General features: G+C 36.0%; 1 protein-coding gene across 1 annotated transcript in view; it reads right to left on the bottom strand.

Annotated features, from left to right (window-relative positions):
- Positions 1-306: 306 nt before the first annotated feature.
- agmo (alkylglycerol monooxygenase) overlaps positions 307-23,403 on the bottom strand; it is a 44,139-nt gene continuing 21,042 nt past the window's right edge. Inside the window, exons 5-13 of the mRNA XM_065280744.2 lie at positions 23,078-23,173; positions 20,092-20,158; positions 18,670-18,735; positions 18,463-18,542; positions 16,432-16,566; positions 10,096-10,212; positions 8,818-8,900; positions 8,434-8,536; positions 307-820 (exon numbers count right to left, since the gene is read on the bottom strand). Coding sequence (XP_065136816.1) covers positions 740-820; positions 8,434-8,536; positions 8,818-8,900; positions 10,096-10,212; positions 16,432-16,566; positions 18,463-18,542; positions 18,670-18,735; positions 20,092-20,158; positions 23,078-23,173 — 828 coding nt within the window. The 3' untranslated portion in view covers positions 307-739. The remainder of the gene's footprint in view (positions 821-8,433; positions 8,537-8,817; positions 8,901-10,095; positions 10,213-16,431; positions 16,567-18,462; positions 18,543-18,669; positions 18,736-20,091; positions 20,159-23,077; positions 23,174-23,403) is intronic.

The following is a 23,403-nucleotide window of genomic DNA, read 5'->3' as shown; positions in this document are numbered from 1 at the left end:
TTTTGTACCTTCTTGTACCTTTTATTTGAGGGTACGTTTTATGCCAGGGAAATTTTAATAAAGTATTTTAAACATATTTTCTTCATACATTTAACATTTACATGGATACATGTTGTTATTGCTTTGGGTTCCAACATTCAATTTATTTTAATTATTAACTATTATAATGTATACAGTATATGATGAGTACTGTATGGGTACTGGCCTCTACCCATACAGTGTATGTATTCTGCTGAAAGTAATTTGATTTGAGAAATAGTGCTATCACCTCCTAGTGGTTATTTGTAAAATTACAGTAAATCAGACCACAGTGAGCAGATCTTTATTATGAGGTATAGATTTATTACAAGTTGTTAAAAAATAAGTGTAAAGTATAATTTTAATAAAGAATATATATATATATAAGATCTATAAAAGATTATATATTAATTATAAAATCTCATTAACATAAGAACATGTTGGTCCTCAATTTTATAGTTATAGGCCTGGTCAGGTAGCTTCTGTATACGTTGAAACTTTGAATTGTTCAAATGATGCTATTCAATCATGATATAACTAGGTACCTTTTGTATTTAAGCTTATCCATGTTGCTTACTGACAGCATATCTATTAACAATTACTATAGCATAGCATAGTACAGCATCGTATAGCATATGGTGTATAGTACAGTAGGCTAATATATAGTAGCAAATTTTCCAATTGTTTTAGAGTATGAAAGTGTGGATTTTTTTGTTGTTCTTTAGTTTTGTTTCTTCACCTTGTTAGTTTGCTGGTTCACACACTGTATAGTCCAGTACACTGCAGAGACCAAGACAAAAGCCTGCAAAAAATAAATAAAATAGAAAATGAGTTAATTTTATTTGGCAACTGCAAGTTTATATACCTTGGTTCACTTGTGTAAAGTTTAATGAAATAGAAAAAACCCAAAAAATAGGCATTATATAAATTTTATTATTACTATTTATCCTGTGCATTTGGAAATCATAAATCAGTGCAATAATGTGATTTGATGTGAAAATATTTATTACAAATGCATATAAAACACTAGACAACATTTTGTTAGGATTTTAACACAATAATAATACAGTATATTATCTGAATATAATATTTGATACAAATCTATAAAATAATACATTATCAAAGCATTATCTGAAATTAAAATAGCGTGTTTGACCTAAATGTCAAACCAGAACAAGATACTAAATAAAACAACAAATAATTAAAGCCAAAAAGTCAAAGGATGTGGCCAAAGAATCTCCCTTGATGCATTTGGAAAATATCACAGGGTTCACAGAAGTCATTGTGGACTCAGGCCAAAAGTGACATTCTTCCAAAAAACTGTAACAGTAACCGCCCCTTCTTCCTTGCGTTCTGGACCATAAACTGCATCCGAGCTCTAAACTGAGTCCAAAATCATATTCTATCTATCAGAACTACCTCTCTGATGAGTAATAACAAGAGTTTCCTCAGGAGCAGCACAGCTGTTTCCCTCAGAGAGACACTGAAAGACAGAGAGATGGAGGCAAAGGAATGTCCCAGCGCTTCCTGACCTTAAACTACCTGATTCCAGCCATCAAACCTCAGCTGCCAAATAAATCCTCTTGATCTCGATGAAATGCAAGCGCAATGTTTTTAATGCATGCTGTTCATCCTCACTCAGATGTTACAGTAATACTATTGAAAAGAAAGGTTCTGAAAGGTTTTTTTCTGTAGAAGAACCATTTTTGGTTCCCCAAATAACTTTTTAGTTTAAGGTTTTAAAGAACCATTTATTTTGTTTTATTGTCTGTAGACAATTCAAAAAAAGCTTTTGTTCAACAGGTTCTGTGGATGTTGAAGGTTCTTTATGCATACAGCCCAACAAATAACATCATATAAACAACAGCATAGAGGTTAAATGGAGAGCATAGAGGTTAATTCTTAGATTATTCTCCCGAGAGGATTTCTGAAACTGGGAATGAAATCAAGTCTGGAATCTTCGTATGAAATGTTATTTAATATCCATAACCAAATGATCTGAGTCGTGCAGTCTTACACTTTTGTTATTTTTTTGTATTTCAACTAATTGATTCTGGCAGAAGCATCTGAGATGAAGCTGATCATTGAATGGCAATGGCTGAGAAACTTCTGAGTCTCATGAGTTTAGGAAACAACAACCAATGAGCAAAACAGTTTTCCTTTGGGAAAACATGCAAAATAAATTGTAGTTAAAATAGAGAAAAGTGTGTGGGCATGAAACTGCTGAACAAAACAGAAGTGAAACAAGTTTGGTTTAAAGTTTCACAAAGTGCATTCCTTCATGCCCCCCCAAAGAAAATTTATAACAAATTTGTTCTAAAACGTAACATTTTAATTAAACAAAACATATTAAATTATACAAAGTAGTGCTGTTGGTTAGTAGTCTTGTTTTTTAGGTTTAATTACACAGAATTTATGTGAAATTAATGTATTTTATAAAATGTTTTATAAAACTGGGGCCCCCCAGGTCCCTAGTTTGAGAACCACTGGTATAAGCTACTGCCACTAGAGGACACTAAAATATGTCCCTTAATATCTCAGTTTACGTCGTGAGTAGGGTTAGGTGCTTGCACAAACGACCTATGAGGTCGTTATTTTTGGAGGACAGTCGAAAATACGAAAATATGAAAATACGTAAAAGCAATCGCGTGTGAGCCAGGGTGGCAGTGGTGACCCCCTATTACTGAAACCCCCTACTGCTTTGGCAGCCACACGGCAACCGGTCCTGTGAACTACAGCTGTGGTTCAGTCCAGACGCGAGCGCTTTGATGCAGGAGTGAAGGGCTGTGTGTGACTCTCACTGGACTTTCTGTAAATCAGTTCAATGGGATTTCTGAGACGGGGCGAAGATGGATTGGGCTCCCAGAGGTTGTAAGGAATGTTCAATTCACCATAGTTACCAGCTAAGCAAGCCAGAATATAAAACCTTGCAAGAATACCAATCAAGAGCAGAGGCACAAGTGTTTTCTTTTTGATTATGTAGGTGATAATAATGACCATAAATGTTCCTGTATCATATTATAAGCGGTAATCCTTTAACTGGATAATTCTGAGTTACGGTGCCAGGATTGTTTTAAATGTCTCAAAATACAAAAACAGATTGACATACTGAGTTGTGGTCCCTGCAATGCATTCTGATCCCATTCTCTTTCTAATTACTATCACACATCTACAGTATTATTTTCCTGAATCCGTAATCATCCAAATCTCTTTATCACTCCAAATTCCCTGACACCTGAGGACTATATAAAACAAATGTTTCCAATCCTCTGAACTAGTCGCTAATAATCGCCTTATCAGACTAATTCAGACGGCAAACTTCCTCTCTTGCAGCACGGTGGTGGTTGTCAGGTGCTGTGGAAAGATAAACCAGCGACGTTGCTGACTAAAGCTGATCTTGATAATATTATCTTAACCTTTTCCTTCCAGAAGTGGGCCAGGACTTTGTAACAGTATAATATTTGTTTCGCCCTTGAGAAATGAGGTGGCCAAATATTAGCTTTGATGGGTGGAAAACAGAGAATGGAAAGAACATGGGGAGGAACGCTGGAATATCACTGGCAACCTGAAAGCTTGGATGGGCGTGAAACCGACAGAGTCATTTTTAGCTACTGATATTGTCTCTGAAGGCTTTTATTGGCATTACTGCACATTCACCAATTTGAATGTTCAGGGTTCAACCGCAACAACTGTGGCATGCTGTTGATCATCACAGAAAATTTAGTTTTGACTTAATTTGTGTAACATCTTTAACTTACAATCTTTAAAGTCCCCCTGTAGTTGATAATTTTATCACTTAAAACAAAAGTTTACTTTCTGGACCTGTTGACATGGACAAGACCGACATTATCATAATTCCTCCCGTTTGGACTCACAGCCTGTAAGTTAACCTCTGTTAGCATTGCATTATAAGCGAATCTTTCAAACATGGTAAGGAGCGTCACATTTCCGGCTGACGTCAGAGGTGGTCATGCCAATCCCAATGTACAGGTACTGGTCAATCAGGGACACAGAGCTTTTCAAATCAATGAGTTTTGTACAAAATCAATGCGTTTGAGGAAAGCAGTAAATCTGGAGCTACAAAAAAGTAAGATATGTGGAAAATAATGTGTTTTTTTTAACTATAAACCACGCAAACACATGGCTACTGCAAGATGAGAAGTTGTGGTTTTATAAATACTTTTTTTTTCGTGAAAATGAAGACAGTTTTTGCTAGATAAGGGGCGGTTCACATTTCGCATCTAAAACCACGTGGAAAACGTGACCGTCCGTTGGTTCTTGTCACATGTGCGCTTGCGGCATTCTGAAAGTTGAAATGTTTTTAACTCGATGCTGTGCGGATGTGCCTGAAAAAAACAAGCGCTTCGCACCCTGTGCATGTCGCGACCGCACCACTTCCATCATAAGCACACACCGCGTGCCTACATATGAAATAACGAACTTGAGCGCGCAAAAGACGCGAAATGTGAATCGCCCCCAAGACCCTTATACCTTGGTTGGGATCGTTTAAAGCCCTTTAAAGCTGCATTGAAACTAATTTTAAACTGCATTGAAACTGTAATGCAGGGTTCACACCAGACGCGGTAGATGTGGCAAGCGCGAGTGATTTACATGTTAAGTCAATGAAAAGCCGCGTTTAGGCATTCTGCGGCGCGGTAAGCGCGGCGCAAAACACACTGCACGGATGGCAGTTTAAAAATCTGAAGTTCGCCGGAATTCCGCGCTGCGTTAAGCAGTCAGAACCTTACTGAAGTAGTCACGTGATTACAGGAAGCGAGCGGAGTGGCGGAGTCTCAGCGGAGTCGCAGAAGCCCCTCCCATGACGCGAATTTCCGTGTGAATGTCTGGAATGACTAGAATTTCACAGGCGGATTTCCTGCGTGAATGAAGCAAGTGAACTCAAATGTTCAAGCGTCCAACTATGCTCAAATAGCGCGTTTTTGCCGCCTCTACCGCGGCTTTTCGGAATGCACCATAAACTGTTAAGGTCCACTAAAGTTTACTATATGAAGAAAAATCCTGGAATGTTTTCCTTAAAAAACTTAATTTCTTCGCAACTGAACAAAGAAAGACATCTTGGATGACATGGGAGTGAGTAAATTATCGGGATTTTTTATAAAAGTGTCATATTCCTTTAAAATCACTCTTCATCTGATGTGAGCTATGAGAGTTATAGCTTTGTCGCTATGTGTCGCCCGTCTCTTTCAGTGAGGTCGTTAGGAGGCGTTCCTAATTCTGGTTGTCCTAGAAACCATATGATATGAACCAATGAGTAACCGTTCTCACAGTAAATTTTGCTTCACTCCCATTGGTAGTCGCTCCCGAAACTCGCTTATCATTAGCATGAAATTGAATTGTTTTCAACTTTGTCACGCCATTTCCTGTCACTGTCACACGTGTGGACGGAAGTCGCCAAGCTTTCATTGAAATGAATGAGATTGCACTGCTTCGCTGTTGCTATTCGCTGGCGGTGTGCATGCAGCATAAGTGTGCTCACGCAGACAGATCACGTCTCTGATCACGTCTCTGATCACGTCTCAAACCCAACGGCCATCTGGAGAGAAGATTCCTAATCACAATCGGGCATGAAGACCACCATCCAGTCCTGGACTCCCATAGCTTTACCTTCATGTAATGCATATAATCACATACACTACGAACACTTCTGCCACTTGCCCCACCACAAACTCACTGTACAGCTGCGTGCGGGATGCTTAAACAAACAAAGCGAGGTTTTGACAGAGCCAGTGTTTATTCCACTTAAGGTAATCGACTTACGAATGGTTTACTTATAGTTGATTCTGCACATTATACTGGGGCAGGAAAACCTAGTTAAGAAGTAAACCAATTAAACACTTCCTTTAAGTAAATTTCCTTTCCAGTTTGTTATTATCATGGATTAGTGGTGCTATAGGGGTTCGAATCCCATGAAGCACATAATGCATACATGTAAATATAATCTTGTTAACACTAGCCAACGTATAATTGATTCATTCTGAGCAAATAAAATATTTATATGTTGGCATAACCGGTCAGGTGGAATCTAAAGTTACAGTATACATGGACAGATTTACATTTCAAGTCGGGAACGTTTCCTAAAATGTTATTTCATCCTTTTGTATAGCTCGGCATTTTTAACACCTTACTTTACAGAGCCACACACTCGTATAGTAAAAGAAACAATTGGGCACTCGTGTGTAAATCTAATCAGACTTCCGTAGACAAGCTTAATTCATTCCAGAACTGTTGCCTTCACGTAATGCTCGGACGTGGGGAAGAGATGGAGAGCTGGAGGGAACTGAAGAGAGAGGTGGCGCGCTAATGAAAGGTCACCTGAGATGCACGACCACGCTGCCAGCGCCAGAAACACACACATAGCAATTTTATGGTCAATTGGGCCATGCATCTGGACTCATACATCACTGAGGCGTACAGCAGTACTTTGTGCCAGATCCGACACACACACACACACACACACACACACACACACACACACACACACACACACACACACACACACTATTAAACAACACAGATTTTCGGGATCGAGTTAACAAGAACATACAGGTATCCACATTCACCTGCAGATAGAACAGGACGTACAGTATGCAAATGTACACAGCCAGGTAAAATAAGTCCATGTGCATACCACCACCACCAGACTTGTTGTTTCATAAGTTTTAATGTCCATCCATATTTATTTTTCAATCTATTTTATTAAGATACAAGCAGAAAATACAGGAAATATGTACAACAAAATAAAAAAAAATAATTTGTCTTTTTTAGGCATTGTCGGTGTTTAGTGTGACCTCTCTTGGCACTAAACACATCTTGAGTGTTTTTGAGCAGAATGAAGTAAAAAGACTAATTTCTTTAAAATTATAAATTAGGATTTAATTTTTTTTTTTAGGTTTAAGAGATCTTGCAGTTTCCTGAAAGGGAGTTTAACCTAAAAACTTGACACATCAGTTTACATTCTTATACAGTTTTTAATACTATATACACATTTCCTGTATTTTCTGGATGTATTCTATTAAAGAGACTGAGAAATAATTATATATGATCACTATAACATTGCAAAACCAACAAATCTAATTGTAGCATGGTGGCCTAAAACTTTTGCACAGTACTGTATATGAGCTGAGATGCAAAACCCTCTAAGTGCGTCTGACATATTTTCTTGTAAATGAGCATTTTCATTTCACTTTAATAACAATGAAAGTTTATTAGTCAGTAATTGAAATGCTTTATTTTCACAAATGTCTCTTTGGTCTTACCTCCTTTAATCGAGTAAAAAAACCTTTTGCACCGTGACATACGTGCACCATCGTTCATCCAATTCTTTTTCTCTGTGCACTTAGTGGACTTTGCTAAAAATGTGTCATGTATTTAATGTATTTTTAAACAAAGCAGTTTTTCCGAATGGCCTGAGTCCGGGATTAAGCAGCGTATAAAGCAAAAGTATTTGGTGAACGTAAAACACGTGCTGAGAGCATTCGGTTAACATAATTATCTCATTTTTGACAGAGGTGGCATTTACGAGCATCTGAGCTGTTTTCTGCTTGCAATCCTTCTTAGGGGCGGTTTCCCAAACAGGGATTAGACTAGTCCTAGACTAAAATAAATGTAAGAGCTGTCCAAACTGAAAACAACTTGCATTGACATATTTTAAAATACACCAGTGTCCTTTGTTTTGGCTCAAAATGCACACAATTAAGGCATGTTTGTTATATTTCATAATTAAACTAAGGCCTAGTCCTGGTTTAAAATAATCCCTGTCCAGGAAACCACCCCTTAATGAATGAAGGTGAAATGCTACATCCAAAAGCCAAAGGGCCTTTTCGTCCAGACACTCAATATGCGCCGCAGAAGACGTACATCTGCATATTTAAATAGCTGTTCATCAAACCTTTTCAGGTATTTACATGATAATAAAGAATATTTATAATAATTATGTTTGACAAGTGTTGCTTTTCCAAATGTAAATTAAAAACGACCCTGTGATTTTAGATTGATAAGGACTTCCTACTGATCAAGTAAGGAATAATTGACGACAGGCCATTGAATTATAAGAAATTAATGCACACCCAAGGTGCAATGCCAATTACACCACGGGTGTGCATTATTTTCAAATAATTCAAAGGACGGGAGTTAATTGTTCCTCTTATACCACGGTTACCACAAACATTGCTCTGGTGCCTATTTTTAAGACATTAGACAAGTTAGGTGTGCGGTTATCAGAAATAAATGCTTATAGCATTCAACAGACCCGTGGTATAAATAGCCATAATACATGAAAGAGCCAAGCATAAAATCGCATCAGACAGGCATTATTAGTATGAATTATGATTAATCATCCCTGCCCTATAATATTACAGTATGTGTTAATGTAGTGTAACCATCAATCAATCATACCTCAGTTACAAAAGCCAAGACGTCCAGAGTCCTAATGTAACCAAACCGATAAAGTGCCATTAAAAGAAAACATCTCAGCATCTCCCACCCAGCAGCATCAGCCCTGCAAAATATGAGACACATTACTAACTGAAAATAAATGATGACATGCATGTTTACCATCAGGGCTGCACGATTTTGACGAAAATCATAACTTTCGATTATTCACCTTGATATAGTAATTGCGATTGTTTATGACGATTAATAGATTTTTACATTGACGTTTTGATCTGATTTACCACTGTAATTGAGCGATTATTGATAATAGTTGTAATCCCGATTAGTTTTTTGATTAATTGTGCAGCCCTATTTACTATAGACATACAATGGATAGATGAGACATACCTCTGGTCCATAATGAACCCAAGGGATGTCAGAGAAAGTAATACATAAACGGTCATCAGAAGTACAGCCATCTCAGAGAGTATCTACAAGAAAAATAAACGGTATATAGATTGTGTAGTGACATCATATAGAAATTATTATTTTTAATAAATTGAATATGATCTCTGAAAAAAATGAATCTAACAAATGTAAGCAGCAGGACAGTAAAATTACATCCAGACGATAAAAACATTAACATAGTTAAATCACCATCAGTGTTCACACCTCTATGGCCAGATTTACACTTAGCAAAATATAATCATAATCTGTTCATAATTTAAACCTTAACACATGGAACGGTGTTAATGAGGTTTATTTGCCCTTGCTAACCCACATTACTGAGCAGTGTTCAAGTCAAGTCGAGTGACCTCATAACTTTCTGATATGACACCGGCGAATAATTACCAACTTTTCCCTGTGTGACACCAGACAGGATCCAGATCCCAGACCTCAGCCCTAAAGGGCTGGCTCATTTTTCAACAATTAAAAAAGGAGGGAAAAGTCTGTTTTGATTTGTTAATTTTCAAAGCCTTTTCATATCCAGTTTCAATAATAACAGAGCAAGAGGGCAGGAGAAACAATTAGCATTTTTGCTAGACTGGACAGCAGCTAAACTTGTTAGTAGAAGAAGATGCAAATACAAACAATGTGTAAGTTATTTATTGCCAAGCCCACAGAGATTTGATATTTTTCTTGGATGCAAAAGGGGCTGAGAAATTGGTCAGCTTGTCTCTCTAAGGATTTGTATTGGTTGTATATAGTTGTTTTATTGGCCCGCGTAGCTAAGGAGAGAAATCCAGGGGTCACTTCTCTAAAAGCCACAACTAAGGGAGCACCGCAGAGGTAGAAACCATGAGAAAACAGACCGTTGCATTTCATTGGGGAGGCAGGGTGGGGCGGCACATTTCGGCTAACCAAAAGTATGCCTGGGGAACGTAGACTTCCAAGGACAACGGACAAGAGTAACAAAACATAAAGAGGGAAAGATGAAAAATAATAGACAAAGTTTACTTAAAAGTAGCCTGTCTGTGTTCAACAAGCCCAAGGCCTTATTATTAGAGAAACGTTTAGGTTAATGAAAGAGGGACTGAGGTTTATAGTAGCATTAACCATACGCAAAATTAAAGACGCCGTAGATGACAATGAAAGATGAGGTACAGATGATGGCCTTGGTGTTTCAGTGTATACACACTTCTGGGAGGCTACAGAGAAAATCTGATGTGGATTTTAGTTACCCACCGCTTGTTCTGTTAACAAGTTGTCATAGACACCCAGCAGAAGTAAGAAGTGTAGGAATACGTAGGCTTGCAACAAAGGAGACCATGCTGGATCATAGGGCTTTTCTTCTCCTGTAATCTGTTTGGAAAAAAGCACATGAGGTACATTTTTTATTTTTAGACAAAGATGTTAGGCCAATGTCTTATGTAAAAAAACACCACAAGACTCAGGACGCCATGGCATAGTAATCACACATTGAGTGGCATAACTCAACAACATAGTAATCCATGAATAATATCAGAATAAAATCTAATTGGTTATTATGTAATAAAATACATATACAGTACTGTGCAAAAGTCTTAGGCCACCACCACCAGACTTGTTGTTTTAGAAATTTTAATGTCCATCAATATTTATTCTTCAATCTATTTTATTAAGACACAAACAGAAAATACAGGAAATATGTACAAAAAATATATATTTTCAAGACTAAATGTCTTCTTTGGGCATCGTCATGTGTTTTTGTGACCTCTCTTGGCACTAAACACATCTTGAGCGTTTTTGAACAGAATGAAGTAAAACGACTAATTTCTTTAAAATTAGAAATTTGGATTTCATTTTATTTAGGTTTAATGCTGCGTTCACACCAGACGCGGTAGAGGCGTCAAGCATGAGTGATTTCAATGTTAAGTCAATGTAAAGATGCGCTGACGCTAGCGGCGTGAATGAGGCGTTTAGTGCAACATTAGACGCGATTCCGCCTTATTCGCTTGTCTACTTTGTGCGAATGACGCGAATTGAGCGTTGCCACGGGTAACGTGCGAGTTGAAAAATCGGAACTTTGGCAAAAAAGCATGCCGCATTAACCAATTAGGAGCTTGCTCTTATAGTGACAAGATTACAGGAAGCGAGCGGAGTGGCAGAAGCCCCTCCCTCGACGCAAATTTCCGTGTGAATGTCTCGATGACTAAAATTTCACGGTCAGTTTTCACGCACAAATGAAGCAAGTACACAAAATTTTTTCAAGTGTACACCTACGTGCGATAGACGCGTTTGGTGTGAACCCACAGTAATGCTAAGTACACACCAAATACGGGGCATCGCATTACTCGCTCTAGATTACTCGCGGGAATTAACTTTGTATCATGCAAATTTTTCGCTCGAGTTGAATATTTTCAACTTGGGTGAAGACGTGTTTGAGGTGAATAGCGCGTTGTCGCGGCAAACACGCCGCCCATATCATGTCATTTGCATTTCTCCACACGAGGATGCATCTGATTGCGTCTTTGCATTGACTTTGTATGTAATCTACTTGCGCAAATCGTTAAACTCACGTCTGGTGTGAACCCACAGTTAGGCCACCACCATATTTATTTTTCAATCTATTATTTTAAAGCAACACTATGTAGTTTTTTTACCTTTAAATAATGTCTCTAAAATTATTTCAGTGATAGGACAACTTTTAACTGGACAAATTGTACTGTTCCTGCAACCTGAGCAGCCTCCTAGCTGCTACAAGCACACTCTGAAAGTGGCGGTGGAGGGTAGGAAACACAGCCCCGCCCCTCCCCCTGCCTGCAGAAGAGTGTCTGATACCAGGCACTGTTGCGCTTTTTAACCACATGGGGGAGCTGTAAGTCATTTTTACATGGAAACTACATAGTGTTGCTTTAAGATAAAAACAGAGAATACAGGAAATATGTACTAAAAATAAAAATTTACTAGGGCCGGGACTTTAACGCGTTAATTAAGATTAATTAATTACACAAAAAATAACGCGTTAAACATTTTAACGCATTTTAATCGCACTTATTAACGGAGTCATTCGTAAATGCTGCAGACCCTGTTTTAGTTCGAGAACTCCGGAGTTGTGCTGCAGTTTAAATAAAAGTAGACGGAACCTAAACGAACAGCTGATTTTAACGGGACAACGCATCAGTTTCAAAGTAAAAATTATTTATTCTGGTAAATGGAGGTTTGCAACGGAGGTTTTGCCCAATAAACATCTACCAACAAACTACAGATTATTTTAACATGTATCCTAATGTCTGTTATATGTTAATGTTTGAGTATTGCTGGGTTTAAATATTGTTGTAATGTTGTTTTGTTTCAATTTAATTAGCTTATTGCGAGTTTAATTTAAGTTTTGTTTGCTACTTTAAAATGAATTTCGTTTCAAATAATTTGTCTACTAATTATAAACAATGTTTTGTTGTTAGGTTTTGTGAATATAAATTAAAAAGAACATTAAAAGCAACACCGTGCATCTCATTGATGCATATGCTACCGAATGCCAAAACATGCAATGAGTAGCCTATATCACTTAAAAATCAGCTTGGCAGCCCCAGAAATTACATTTACACGCGCATTTAGAGCATATAGCAGCACGTTTGATTTGCGGTGTGCTTAAGACTTTCAAAAATCAACTTCATATTAATTTTAATAGGCTACTTTGACGGAGGACACGCACAGAGAATAGCGACGGCAGGTAAAGGAAAAAAGTTAAATGGTGTTTTTCTGACGAATAGAGTCAGTTTGTAAGAACATTTTTAAATGGACTATAAGATCATCAATATGAACTCTGAACAATGAACTATTATAAACATAACAGCAAGAAAACCTGAAGAGGATCTTGCAACATTAAAGAAACAAGCATTTATGTAGGCTAAAGCTATATATCACCTCTTATTTTTTAATTTTGTTAAGTTTCAATGGTAAGACTAAAAGCGCGTACATTACGCAGCGCTTTTCACATCTGAATCCCACTTAAGAAAACTATAAACGATGTGCAACTTAAAAATGTGCATAATATATTTTTTATATTTTAATTTTAATATAGGCTATATAGTATATTATGTTTTGTTGTTTTTATACATGAGGTGGGGGATCCGCGCAAATAGGTACCGGAACACAGACAGTCAAAACAACACATTAGTGTTGATTCTGGGACAACAAACTGCGTCATCCTGGAATCCACCCATCTCTGTGTTATTATTGAAACAACACATTTTGTGTTACTTTTAACACAACATGTTTTATACTTGAACACAAAATCAACACAAAATGACACATAATGTCTTAAAATTACACATAATGTGTTAAAAGCTTACCGCACAATGATGTGTATAAAATTAACACATCATTTCTAAGAGTGTATACTAAAAATCCATGTAAAAAAATTACTTCTTAATGTTCTCAGGTCAAATATTTATATGTGATTAAAATGCGATTAATTTAGATTAATTAATTACAAAGCCTCTAATTAATTAGATTAATTTTTTTAATCGAGTCCCGGCCCTAAAATTTACATTTAATTCAATTCTTCTTTAGGCATCGTCTGTGTTTAGTGTGACCTCTCTTGGCACTAAACACATCTTAAAAGTTTTTGAGTAGAATGAAGTAAAAAGACAAATTTCTTTAAAATTAGAAATAAGGATTTTTTTTATTAAGTTTTAAGAGATCCTGTAGTTTCCGGCTATTGCTCAAGTGGAACGGGAGTTTACCCTAAAAACCTGACACATCAGTTTACATTTTTATACAGTTCTGGATGTATTCTATTAAAGAGACTGAGAAACAATTATATATGAGCTCTACAATATATATATATATATACATATATATATGGGAACTATACAATAGTTCAACCTAAAACCACAGTACATTAGACAACTGCATCACTCTTTGGATTGCGATCTAACATAACATTTATCCATACATCACAGTATTTTCATCCATGATTCATTAAGAATTTGACCAGCATTGATTTTCTAAGCATTCCTGAGTTTTAGCTCCAGTCATGTGTGGGTTTTCCTCACACCAGAAACTCTGGTGGCTCCACCAACACGCCGATCTGCTTTCCCTCAGAAATCAACACGTCCAACCCGGCCTGCCTCCCTCACGCCCGCTTCTCCACAGGAGAAACAACAGGCACACCCTAGTCTTCATCACCATGGTCCTTTCAAGATATTTCTGTCAAATTCCTACACTCTCCACATGCTTAGGATCACCAGGCCCACTTTGAGGTGGCTTTAATTGTAATATTGTGACTGAGACTGAGAAAGGAAAGAGAGAGAGAGAGTGTGTGAAACTGTTATGTGGCACAGTCAGACATTTTCAAAGAAAACCGCCGTTCTCCTGATGAGAAGACATCAAAACCTTGTTGCAGGCCGACCGTTTGATCCGGCCCAAAGAAAGCTTGCGAGTGAAAATAAGACTATTGTTCTTTGGTCCGCAAAAGGTTGTAAAGACCAATTTGGCATCAGCGCACACTTGTAAAGACCGTCTGAAACGTGAGTCTGTTTTTATATGAGAACTCAGTGAGTCATTTGGGAAATTTTATTTTCATGCTTCAAAAGCTGCAGGTAGTAAATGACCAGAAAGTTGACTTCTGACAAGTAAGTTCCCAATTTAAGATGATGTATAAAGTATTTGTGAATTTCAGAAGTAATAACCATTTTCCCAAATCATCCCCTTGCTGCCACTGGCCAAACAAACAGGTAGAGATAACTCAATTTGAAAAACTATGAACAAACTACAGTGCACAATCATACAGAGACTTGAAATGGTTGTTATCAATAGTCTGAGATCAGACTGGACTATAATTCAATATCAATATATTTCGCTGTACATTTTTTCAATAACTGTGATATGGTTTCTAAACACATTTCCGACAGTTCGATATACATTACAGCGTCCCGTGGCCGTTCACATGTCACATCTTAAAACACGTGTTAAACGCGAGTCCATGTGCTTTTACTGTACCTTGTTTTTCCCCAAAGTGCGCTACCATAATTTTTGCAACATTAAATAGCCTACTACCATTCAAAAGTTTTAGGGTCACTTTTACTAAGGCTATTTATTAATATTTTCCACATATTAATAGCTAATTGATCAAACCTATGAAACTATCAAAGCCAATACTGTGACAAAACAAATACATTAGTTTAAGACCCCTGCATTACAGCATTTATCACTGACTGTCTTAAAGACTTTATGTTTATGTGACAGTGAGTTTACATTTAATTTTGTATGGAGGCTAAATACAAATTAACTCATTCCCAGCCAGACATTTTGTTTTTAAGTTGCCCGCCAGCATTTTTTGTGATTTTCACAAAAGTTTCACAAAATGCCTTCCAGGAACATTTTCTTCTAAAAATATATAAACATACAAATATATCAAATTAAAGAACAGACCCTCTGCTTTCAAACAAACAATAAACAAACAAACAAAACATGAAAAACTAATTTTATCCTATCTATGTACCCTATATATGGGTATTTTACCTAAAAAAATATTTTTTTAGCAAAAAGCTGAAATAATTGCATTTTTGTGAAGGAATTTTGTTAGAGACCAGATTCAGAATGATTATCAAAACATACACAGAGTTTACAATTAGTAAATAATTTTTTTGCTTCGGTTTTTTTATAAATTTGGTGGATAATCGCGGTATTACACATTAACATAAAAACTCATCAGTAACAGGTTTTTTTCATGCAAATGTTTTCTCTTACTTTACGATGATTACTCATTAATGGCGGGGAAAGAGTTAAAGATGAACATTAATTCACTTATACCATTTTTTTATATTATATTGTTTTATAGGAGGAGGCTTTAAAGACAAATTCATTTGTTCAGACGTTTGTAAGTACAGGCATTCATTGTGGGCATTTCTTTGCAGTTTATCCCAAGGCTTTTTTAACATTCATACTGCTATCAGATTTATACAGTACCAACCAAAATTTAGCAGTATATCAGCGCTATAAATTATTTCCATATCCTCCAGCCCTAGTCTGAGCTAAGGTCAATTTCTTTAAAGATAATGGAAGGAAAATATTGCTATTGCTTCAATGCTTACATGGTACACCAATAAAATCAATATAATTTTTTAAATTAAAAGTTTTATATAATTGAATATTTAAGAATAAAATAAAATAGTTGTTGATGGCATTTCAAACATTATTTATTAATATAATTTATAATTTTTAAAATACCCCATATGCTGTGTGCATATTTATAAATATTTTAGATAAAAATTTAAGTGTATCATTAAAAAAATTTGAGATGCTCTGATCGATCAGCCGGAGCGCAACTGTTTTGTAAATAAATGTATATTTTCACTTTTTCAGAATAGTTATCTGCCACGTTTTATTAGTGTATATCGGCATTTATCGGAGCACCCTTTTTAAAGCAGTTATATGTATTTCTTTCAATTTAAATTCTCCTGCCTCCTGAATTTAGTCTGATTTTAAAAGACAAAGTCAATTCTGTATATCACACTTAACACTTCTGTCGCGTACCCGTTTTATCAGACTAAGCAACATCTTGATATCGTTGCCTAAAATAAAAAACGTCCCCACCTCGGGAATATCATCAATGTCTCCCAGTCTCGGTTTTCCTGGAGTCCAGCCTGGGCCTTTAAAAATGACGGACAGCTTGTTTGAAATTCCATCAGCTTCCCAGAACCTCTGCCACAGGTACGGGTAATAAAGAAACTTCAGAGGAAAAAGAGAAATGAGTGCATTAATGACACATGACACTCTCCATACACCCATTACTAACTCAACTCTTTGATGCGGTGTTACTGTTCACTTAAATTGCATATGAAATATTATCCTATAGACTCATATTATATTTTCAGTAAATTCGCCCTTAAAACAATTACGAAATCACGATTTTAATAACATTAACATTATTCTTGTTCATTTTGTCATGCGGTCCTTGTGTCACACGCATTAGATAGCTCCTACTCAGGGTTACTATAGGATAGCACAGAGAAAATAATCAAACACAACTTCCATTTGGTTTTGCTGGACTCTTTCACTTCCCTTGAGCCGGTTGTTTAAAGTGCAGTAATAATGTTATGGTTACAGCATGGTTTTTCCACTAGCCCAGTAATGTAAGGAGAGGCCCGGCTCCCATTGACCCTGGCAAGATATTTACATCTCTAAAATTAGGCCGGTCCAAAACGCTTGAAGACATTACGTGAAGCCCAATTCATCTGCTCGTGATGATAATTTTTGCAGTCAAAGCTCTTGATAGAATGAAGGGGGCAAATTAATCTCAACCATTTGTTTATGTACAATGAATAATTTGCTTACAGAATGTGTGGAGTGACTTTTAACCCCATGTATGTCACAGTAACTCCATAGTAAAGAAGGGCTATCCCCGGAACAGCCCCAGGAAAATATTATTCATGAACCGGGACATTTAAAGAAACAGTTCACTCAAAAATCCAAAGTCTGTAATTTGCTTTTTAAACCTTAGAAGACTTGAAAGGAAGCACACGTGTCTTATCCACTTACTTTATGGCAATTGGTTTTTGAAGCATAGACTGTGGTCACTAAGATTCTTAAAAAAGTAGTTTTTACTTTAAGTAATTCCTAAAGCCACCTTTAATTTACTTATAATACATATCGGAAATTTTAAGCGTTACCAAAATTAGTGTTGCCAGATACAGCTGATGCGTTCCAGCCAAAATACGCCAAAACGCAAACAAACCGCTGAAAATGTTTGATCAATATTTAGCTTAGTATTTAAACTGCCACAATAACTAAACCATAATATAGTGACCAACACCAGCAGCAGTCAAATCCGAAAACATAACATTGCTTTGTACAGCATGACCAGTTCACATCTATGATCTTCTTCGCAGATACAAAGTTATATTATACACACCGCAATTTTACAGTGTTGCTTGAAATTTCTTAAGAAAATTATATAAATATGCAATGTTTAAAATAAAAATATTTTCATACAATATTTATATTATATACTACGGATCACTTTCCCATTCATCACCGTGTTTTTTTTATTTTGCCTAACTTTGGCATATTTTTTATTCTGCATGCCTTGATTGAAAAAAAAAACCCACTTTACAATTGACATAAACACTACAGTGGGCATGTGTGTTTAATAACGACATAATGACTGATTATATGGAGTACACGCACACTTGGGTTTTGTTAACCAGTTAGCTTATAAAATACTATATGTTTAAAGTAGGGCTGTCAAAAGATTAATCGCAATAATATATATAAAATAATTACACACAGTGAACACATAAATTATGCAAAAACTTTTATTTTGCATGCGATAAATCGCAATTACTCTTTTGACAGCCCTGGTTTAAAGTTAAAACTGCCAAACTGATCCCAAACCAGCTGATATTTTTTCCCACCTACCCAATCCAAATTCTACCCCCATATTAAACTCAAAACCACCCAAATGGGTGAAAATTTGCCACCCAATCTGGCAACACTGATCACAATTACAGTAGTAGGCCCAGTATCAGTATAGTAGTATCAGTAGTTTAGTATTTAATTATTTTAATGAATCTCATAAATATAGTCCAGATTTGTTCCACCTTTATCTGCATCTGGTGTACCAACCTCAACAGACCAGATGTCAAACGTGTTGATTGGGTGTGTGAGTCCATAGATAACTTTATCACTTTCTGGAGTAAATGTACCTTTGATAGAAAAGGAGCTCAGATTATACACATCATTATTTACATATATTAATGTTAACCTATTTCGTAAAAACAGACAGACAAAAATTTTATCAACAGCAGTTTGTACACAACACACAGAACTTACCAAACATCCTGTCCCATATGATCAGTATTCCCGCGTAATTCTTATCAATACAGTATCGGTTTCGCCCTGCAGATGGATTTTCACATGTTAATGTAAATTACCAATTAAATAATGTAATCAATATCATAATCTAAATCAATGCCGACCGAGTGTATTTAATGAAATAAATTTAAAGAGACATTCCACTTTTAAAAAATAAATACAAATTTTCCAGCTCCCATAGAGTTAAACATTTGATTTTTACCATTTTGGAATCCATTCAGCTGATCTCCGGGTCTGGCACTAACACTTTTAGCATAGCTTAGCACAATCCACTGTATCTGATTAGACCATTAGCATCAAAAATGACCGAAGAGTTTTGATATTTTTCCTATTTAAAACTTGACTCTTCTGTAGTTACATCGTGTACTAAGACCGACAGAAAATTAAAAGTTGCAATTTTCTAGGCTGATATGTCTAGGAACTATACTCTCATTCTGGCATAATAATCAAGGTCTTTGCTGCTGTAACATGGCTGCAGCAGGTGCAATGATATTACGCACTGCCCGAAAATAGTTACCCGCCATTGAAAGTTACTAAGGGGACTATTTTCGGCTGCCTGCTAGTATCATTGCGCCTTCTGCAGCCATGTTACAGGAGCAAAGTTATTTTTGAGCGCGATGCTAATGGTCTAATCAGATTCAATGGATTATGCTAAGCTGTGCTAAAAGTGGTCCCCCCAGGCCCGGAGATCAGCTGAATGGATTCCAAAACGGTAAAAGTCAAATGTTTAACTCTAGGAGAGCTGGAAAATGAGTATATTTTTTTTATAAAAGTGGAATGTCCCTTTAAAGCTGAAGTTTGTGAATTTTGCCTCTCTATCGCCATCTCTGTTAAAAACATAAAATAGCAGGAAACTATACAGTATGTACTTATATTTACAAAAACTTTGTAAAAACTGACCAAACAGCTCAGATTACAAATCATCATTGTTTTTGATCTTGCTCAATAACTTATTTTTGTTTTATTTTCACCAAAAAAGGTTGCGACTGCAGCTTTAAACTAACTTGCATGGTCACACACTTCAGTCGTACTGCAAGGATTGGTTGATTTCTGCTGATCTGCCTGTTTTTGATTGAACGCATGCACTTTAAACAGCGTTTTAACCCTGTTGCATGCATTTACGCTAATTCTCAGCAACTCTTATCTGCTGTATGCCATAATAGCAATGCAATAAATATGCATACATTGCCTTTCTGTAACTGAAGAGTATAGTAACAGTATCATTTACAATGTCGTGTCAAAAGAAAGTCTCAATGCTTGAACAACATAATCTCCATGACAAAGTACATGTCTGATATGGCTCACAATCATAAACTGCAAAAAACACCAATGCATTGTGGGAAAAAACTAACTGTGCTGTCAAAGGGTAATACTGCTTACCATGGTGAACTCTGTGGTGGCTGGGAGTATTTAAAATCCACTCCAGAGGCCCGAGATCTTTGACCAGCTAATAATGTAAACATGCAGTTGAACAGGGTCAGAGATAATCATCTTAAAAGGACAGTTAATATCATATCATCACATTAACCCTGCTGATAACCATTTCCTTCCATTTAAAAAAAGTCAATGGAAAATGATCCATTCTTATGCATGTAAAACGCATGCAAAACACAACACAAGACAAATGAACAGGGGTTAGCCCATTGTCCGCCCGTCACATTTTTCATACAGACAGGCAGACCGAATCGTAATATTAGTCTTGCATCCAGTACGTGATTAATTTTCCCCATTGAGTACCTTGTCTTTATCTTGGCCTATTGTGTCTTAGAAATGTTCTCTTTAGGGACGATGGAACCTCGAACGGTTCAAATGTTTGCAAATGTATTCGGAGACATCATTAATACGTGGTGTTTTCTTATGTGATGAGCTTGGTTGAAACTCCGCTAACTACGGAAAAAGAAAGGGGCCAAATTTCCAAATAGAAAGAACAATATTTATAGATTGGAAGCAATGCAAACATGGAGCGGGAGTCGAGCAGAAAAAAAAACACGAAGAAGCCAGCAAGTCTGATAATCCCACACCCATAACTACTGTATGTTTGGTCCTCATCACGCATGCTTTTTGGTCAGTTAAATGCACTATTTTCCTAGAATAAACATCCTTTTCTGTTTTAGATGTGAGGTATATATCGCACAGGTGCTGGGACTAACCATCAGGATTTTTACTTGAGCGTTTGATTCTTGACATCAGCAAACGGGAACGTGAAAGTGACCACCACATTTGAACGGGCCATTATTTTCATGTAATGAGAGGTTTGGCAACAGCTGAATTTTATCTTGAATGAAAGGAGCTCCCTTACAACTCGACTTGTGTTCTGATGTTGGATCAGGACTGGGAATTTGACGGCAATAAATTACGTGACATCAAAAAAGCCCATAAAGGGAGCATAAATTATACCCTTCAGAAAATTGGAGACGTGTAGACGGTTTTCACTAATAGAGCTCTACAAGATGGAAATGATTCAAAGCCATTTCCCCATATGTAGAGTTGATAATTTAGACCACTTACATAGTAAAAGTAAAGTTGCTTCTGTTTAAAAAATTTCATAAAAACCCCAAAATCATTTAAAGTCCCTATAAAGTCAGATATTAAATGTGAGTTTGTCACACCACAGAAAAATGTGTTATTAACCACCTAACTAAATTTGAAATGGAAAAAACGGCAAGTAAATTCCGTAAAACAAGTTATCAAAATCTTGGAAAAATAGGCAGCGTTTTCGACCCTTAAGCATTGGGGGTGTGCCCACTGTTGGCACTGTAACCACGCCCACTTGCAAAATAGCTGCTGTCTCTCTCAACTTTTAAATACCGCTAAACCTCAATGGATGCTCGCAATTGTGTTAAAGTATTAGTCCATTTTCTTAAAAAAAATCCAGATAATTTACTCACCACCATGTCATCCAAAATGTGGATGTCTTTCTTTGTTAAGTCGAAAAGAAATTATGTTTTTTGAGGAAAACATTCCAGGATTATTCTCATTTTAATGGACTTCAATGGACCCCAACACTTAACAGTTTTAATGTAGTTTAAAATTGTAGTTTCAAAGGACTCTAAATGATTTAAAACAAGGCATAAGGGTTTTATCTAGCAAAACGATTGTCATTTTTGGCAAGAAAAATAAAAATATGCACTTTTAAACCACAATCGTTTCGCTAGATAAGACTATTATGCCATGTTTGGGATCGTTTAGAGTCCTTTGAAACTGCAATTTTAAACTGCATTAAAACTGCATTAAGTGTTGGGGTCTAATAAAGTCCATTGAAATGAGAAAAATCGTAGAATGTTTCCTCAAAAAATAAAATTTCTTCTCGACCGATCAAAGCAAGACATCAACATTTTGGATAACATGGTGGTGAGTAAATTATCTGGATTTTTTTAAGAAAATGGACTGATCCTTTAAGGGCAATGGCCATGCGCATTGGCTCTAGTGCATTATCGAGTCACCGTTTTAGGTTTTCATAAAAAATTAAGAAGGCGACTCGCCGTTTATTGACTCGTGGTTAGTTCGCAGACATATAGCACATAACTTACAAACCTATAGGAAAGAAAATTCATCAATGTGATCTCATAAATATCTCAATCTATTGTAGACAGTAGAGATTTTCTACTGAAAAAATAAGTAAGTAAGTAAGTAAGTAAGTAAGTAAGTAAGTAAGTAAGTAAGTAAGTAAGTAAGTAAGTAAGTAAGTAAGTAAGTAAGTAAGTATGTATGTATGTATGTATGTATGTATATATGTGTATATATATATATGTATATATATATATATATATATATATATATATATATATATATATATATATGTGTATATATATATATATATATATATATATATATATATATATATATATATATATATATATATATATATATATGTATATATGTATATATATATATATATATATATATATATAAGTTTCTCCTATGAGAGTTTCAGAGGCAAGACTGTGTTTAGATTTGTCAAGATATCACAGGTTAGAGATATCAATATGAACATTTTTCTCATCAAATTCTAAAACATTTATTTGTTTGTCTACTTTCCATCCTAAGCAATTTTTAAAGAAACATGCACGATAAATCCATTAGGTCTCCTGAGCAATGAAAGAACAAACTCTAAGCAATAAAAAATCCTTTGGAAAAGCTGAGTTTTAAAAATGTCTAATTAAAGTTTTAAGATCCTGTTTGACAGACCGAAACAAACTCTTTACTGTTCAAGATCAACAGTCAAGATCAAGAACGTTTTCAATTTTGTATGTGCCTTTAAAAGGTCTCGGATTCAGATGAAGCAGTACTACTAGGACATTACTAACCAAGTTTTAGAGAAAACAAAAGCACTCCACTGAAATATAAAATAGATCTGATGTCATACCTCGGTATGGATCCAGAACTGATAAAGAAGGTTGAATTGTATGTGCACAGCAAACACAGATGGAGGGACGACCAGCGCCAATGGAAGGTAAAACAGCTTAAAAAAATTAAAATATCACATAATCGATCTTTAATTTTAAAATACACAACTAAAACTCATTAGCTGATATCCATTACATAATCTATAATGTACGGTTTTCTGCCAACTGGTTGGAGGTTAACAATGCAGTGATCATATGCAGTATGAAGATATTTCTTTGGCCATACAATTTTTCATTTCCTGTTTAACATTTCAAGGGATGTTGGGTGATCTCAATATTGGAGCTC

This window comes from Paramisgurnus dabryanus, chromosome 8 (assembly GCF_030506205.2).
Source record: "Paramisgurnus dabryanus chromosome 8, PD_genome_1.1, whole genome shotgun sequence".
NCBI lineage: Eukaryota > Metazoa > Chordata > Actinopteri > Cypriniformes > Cobitidae > Paramisgurnus > Paramisgurnus dabryanus.
Note: the sequence above shows the minus strand (reverse complement) of the source record. Positions and strands in the feature narration are given on the sequence as shown.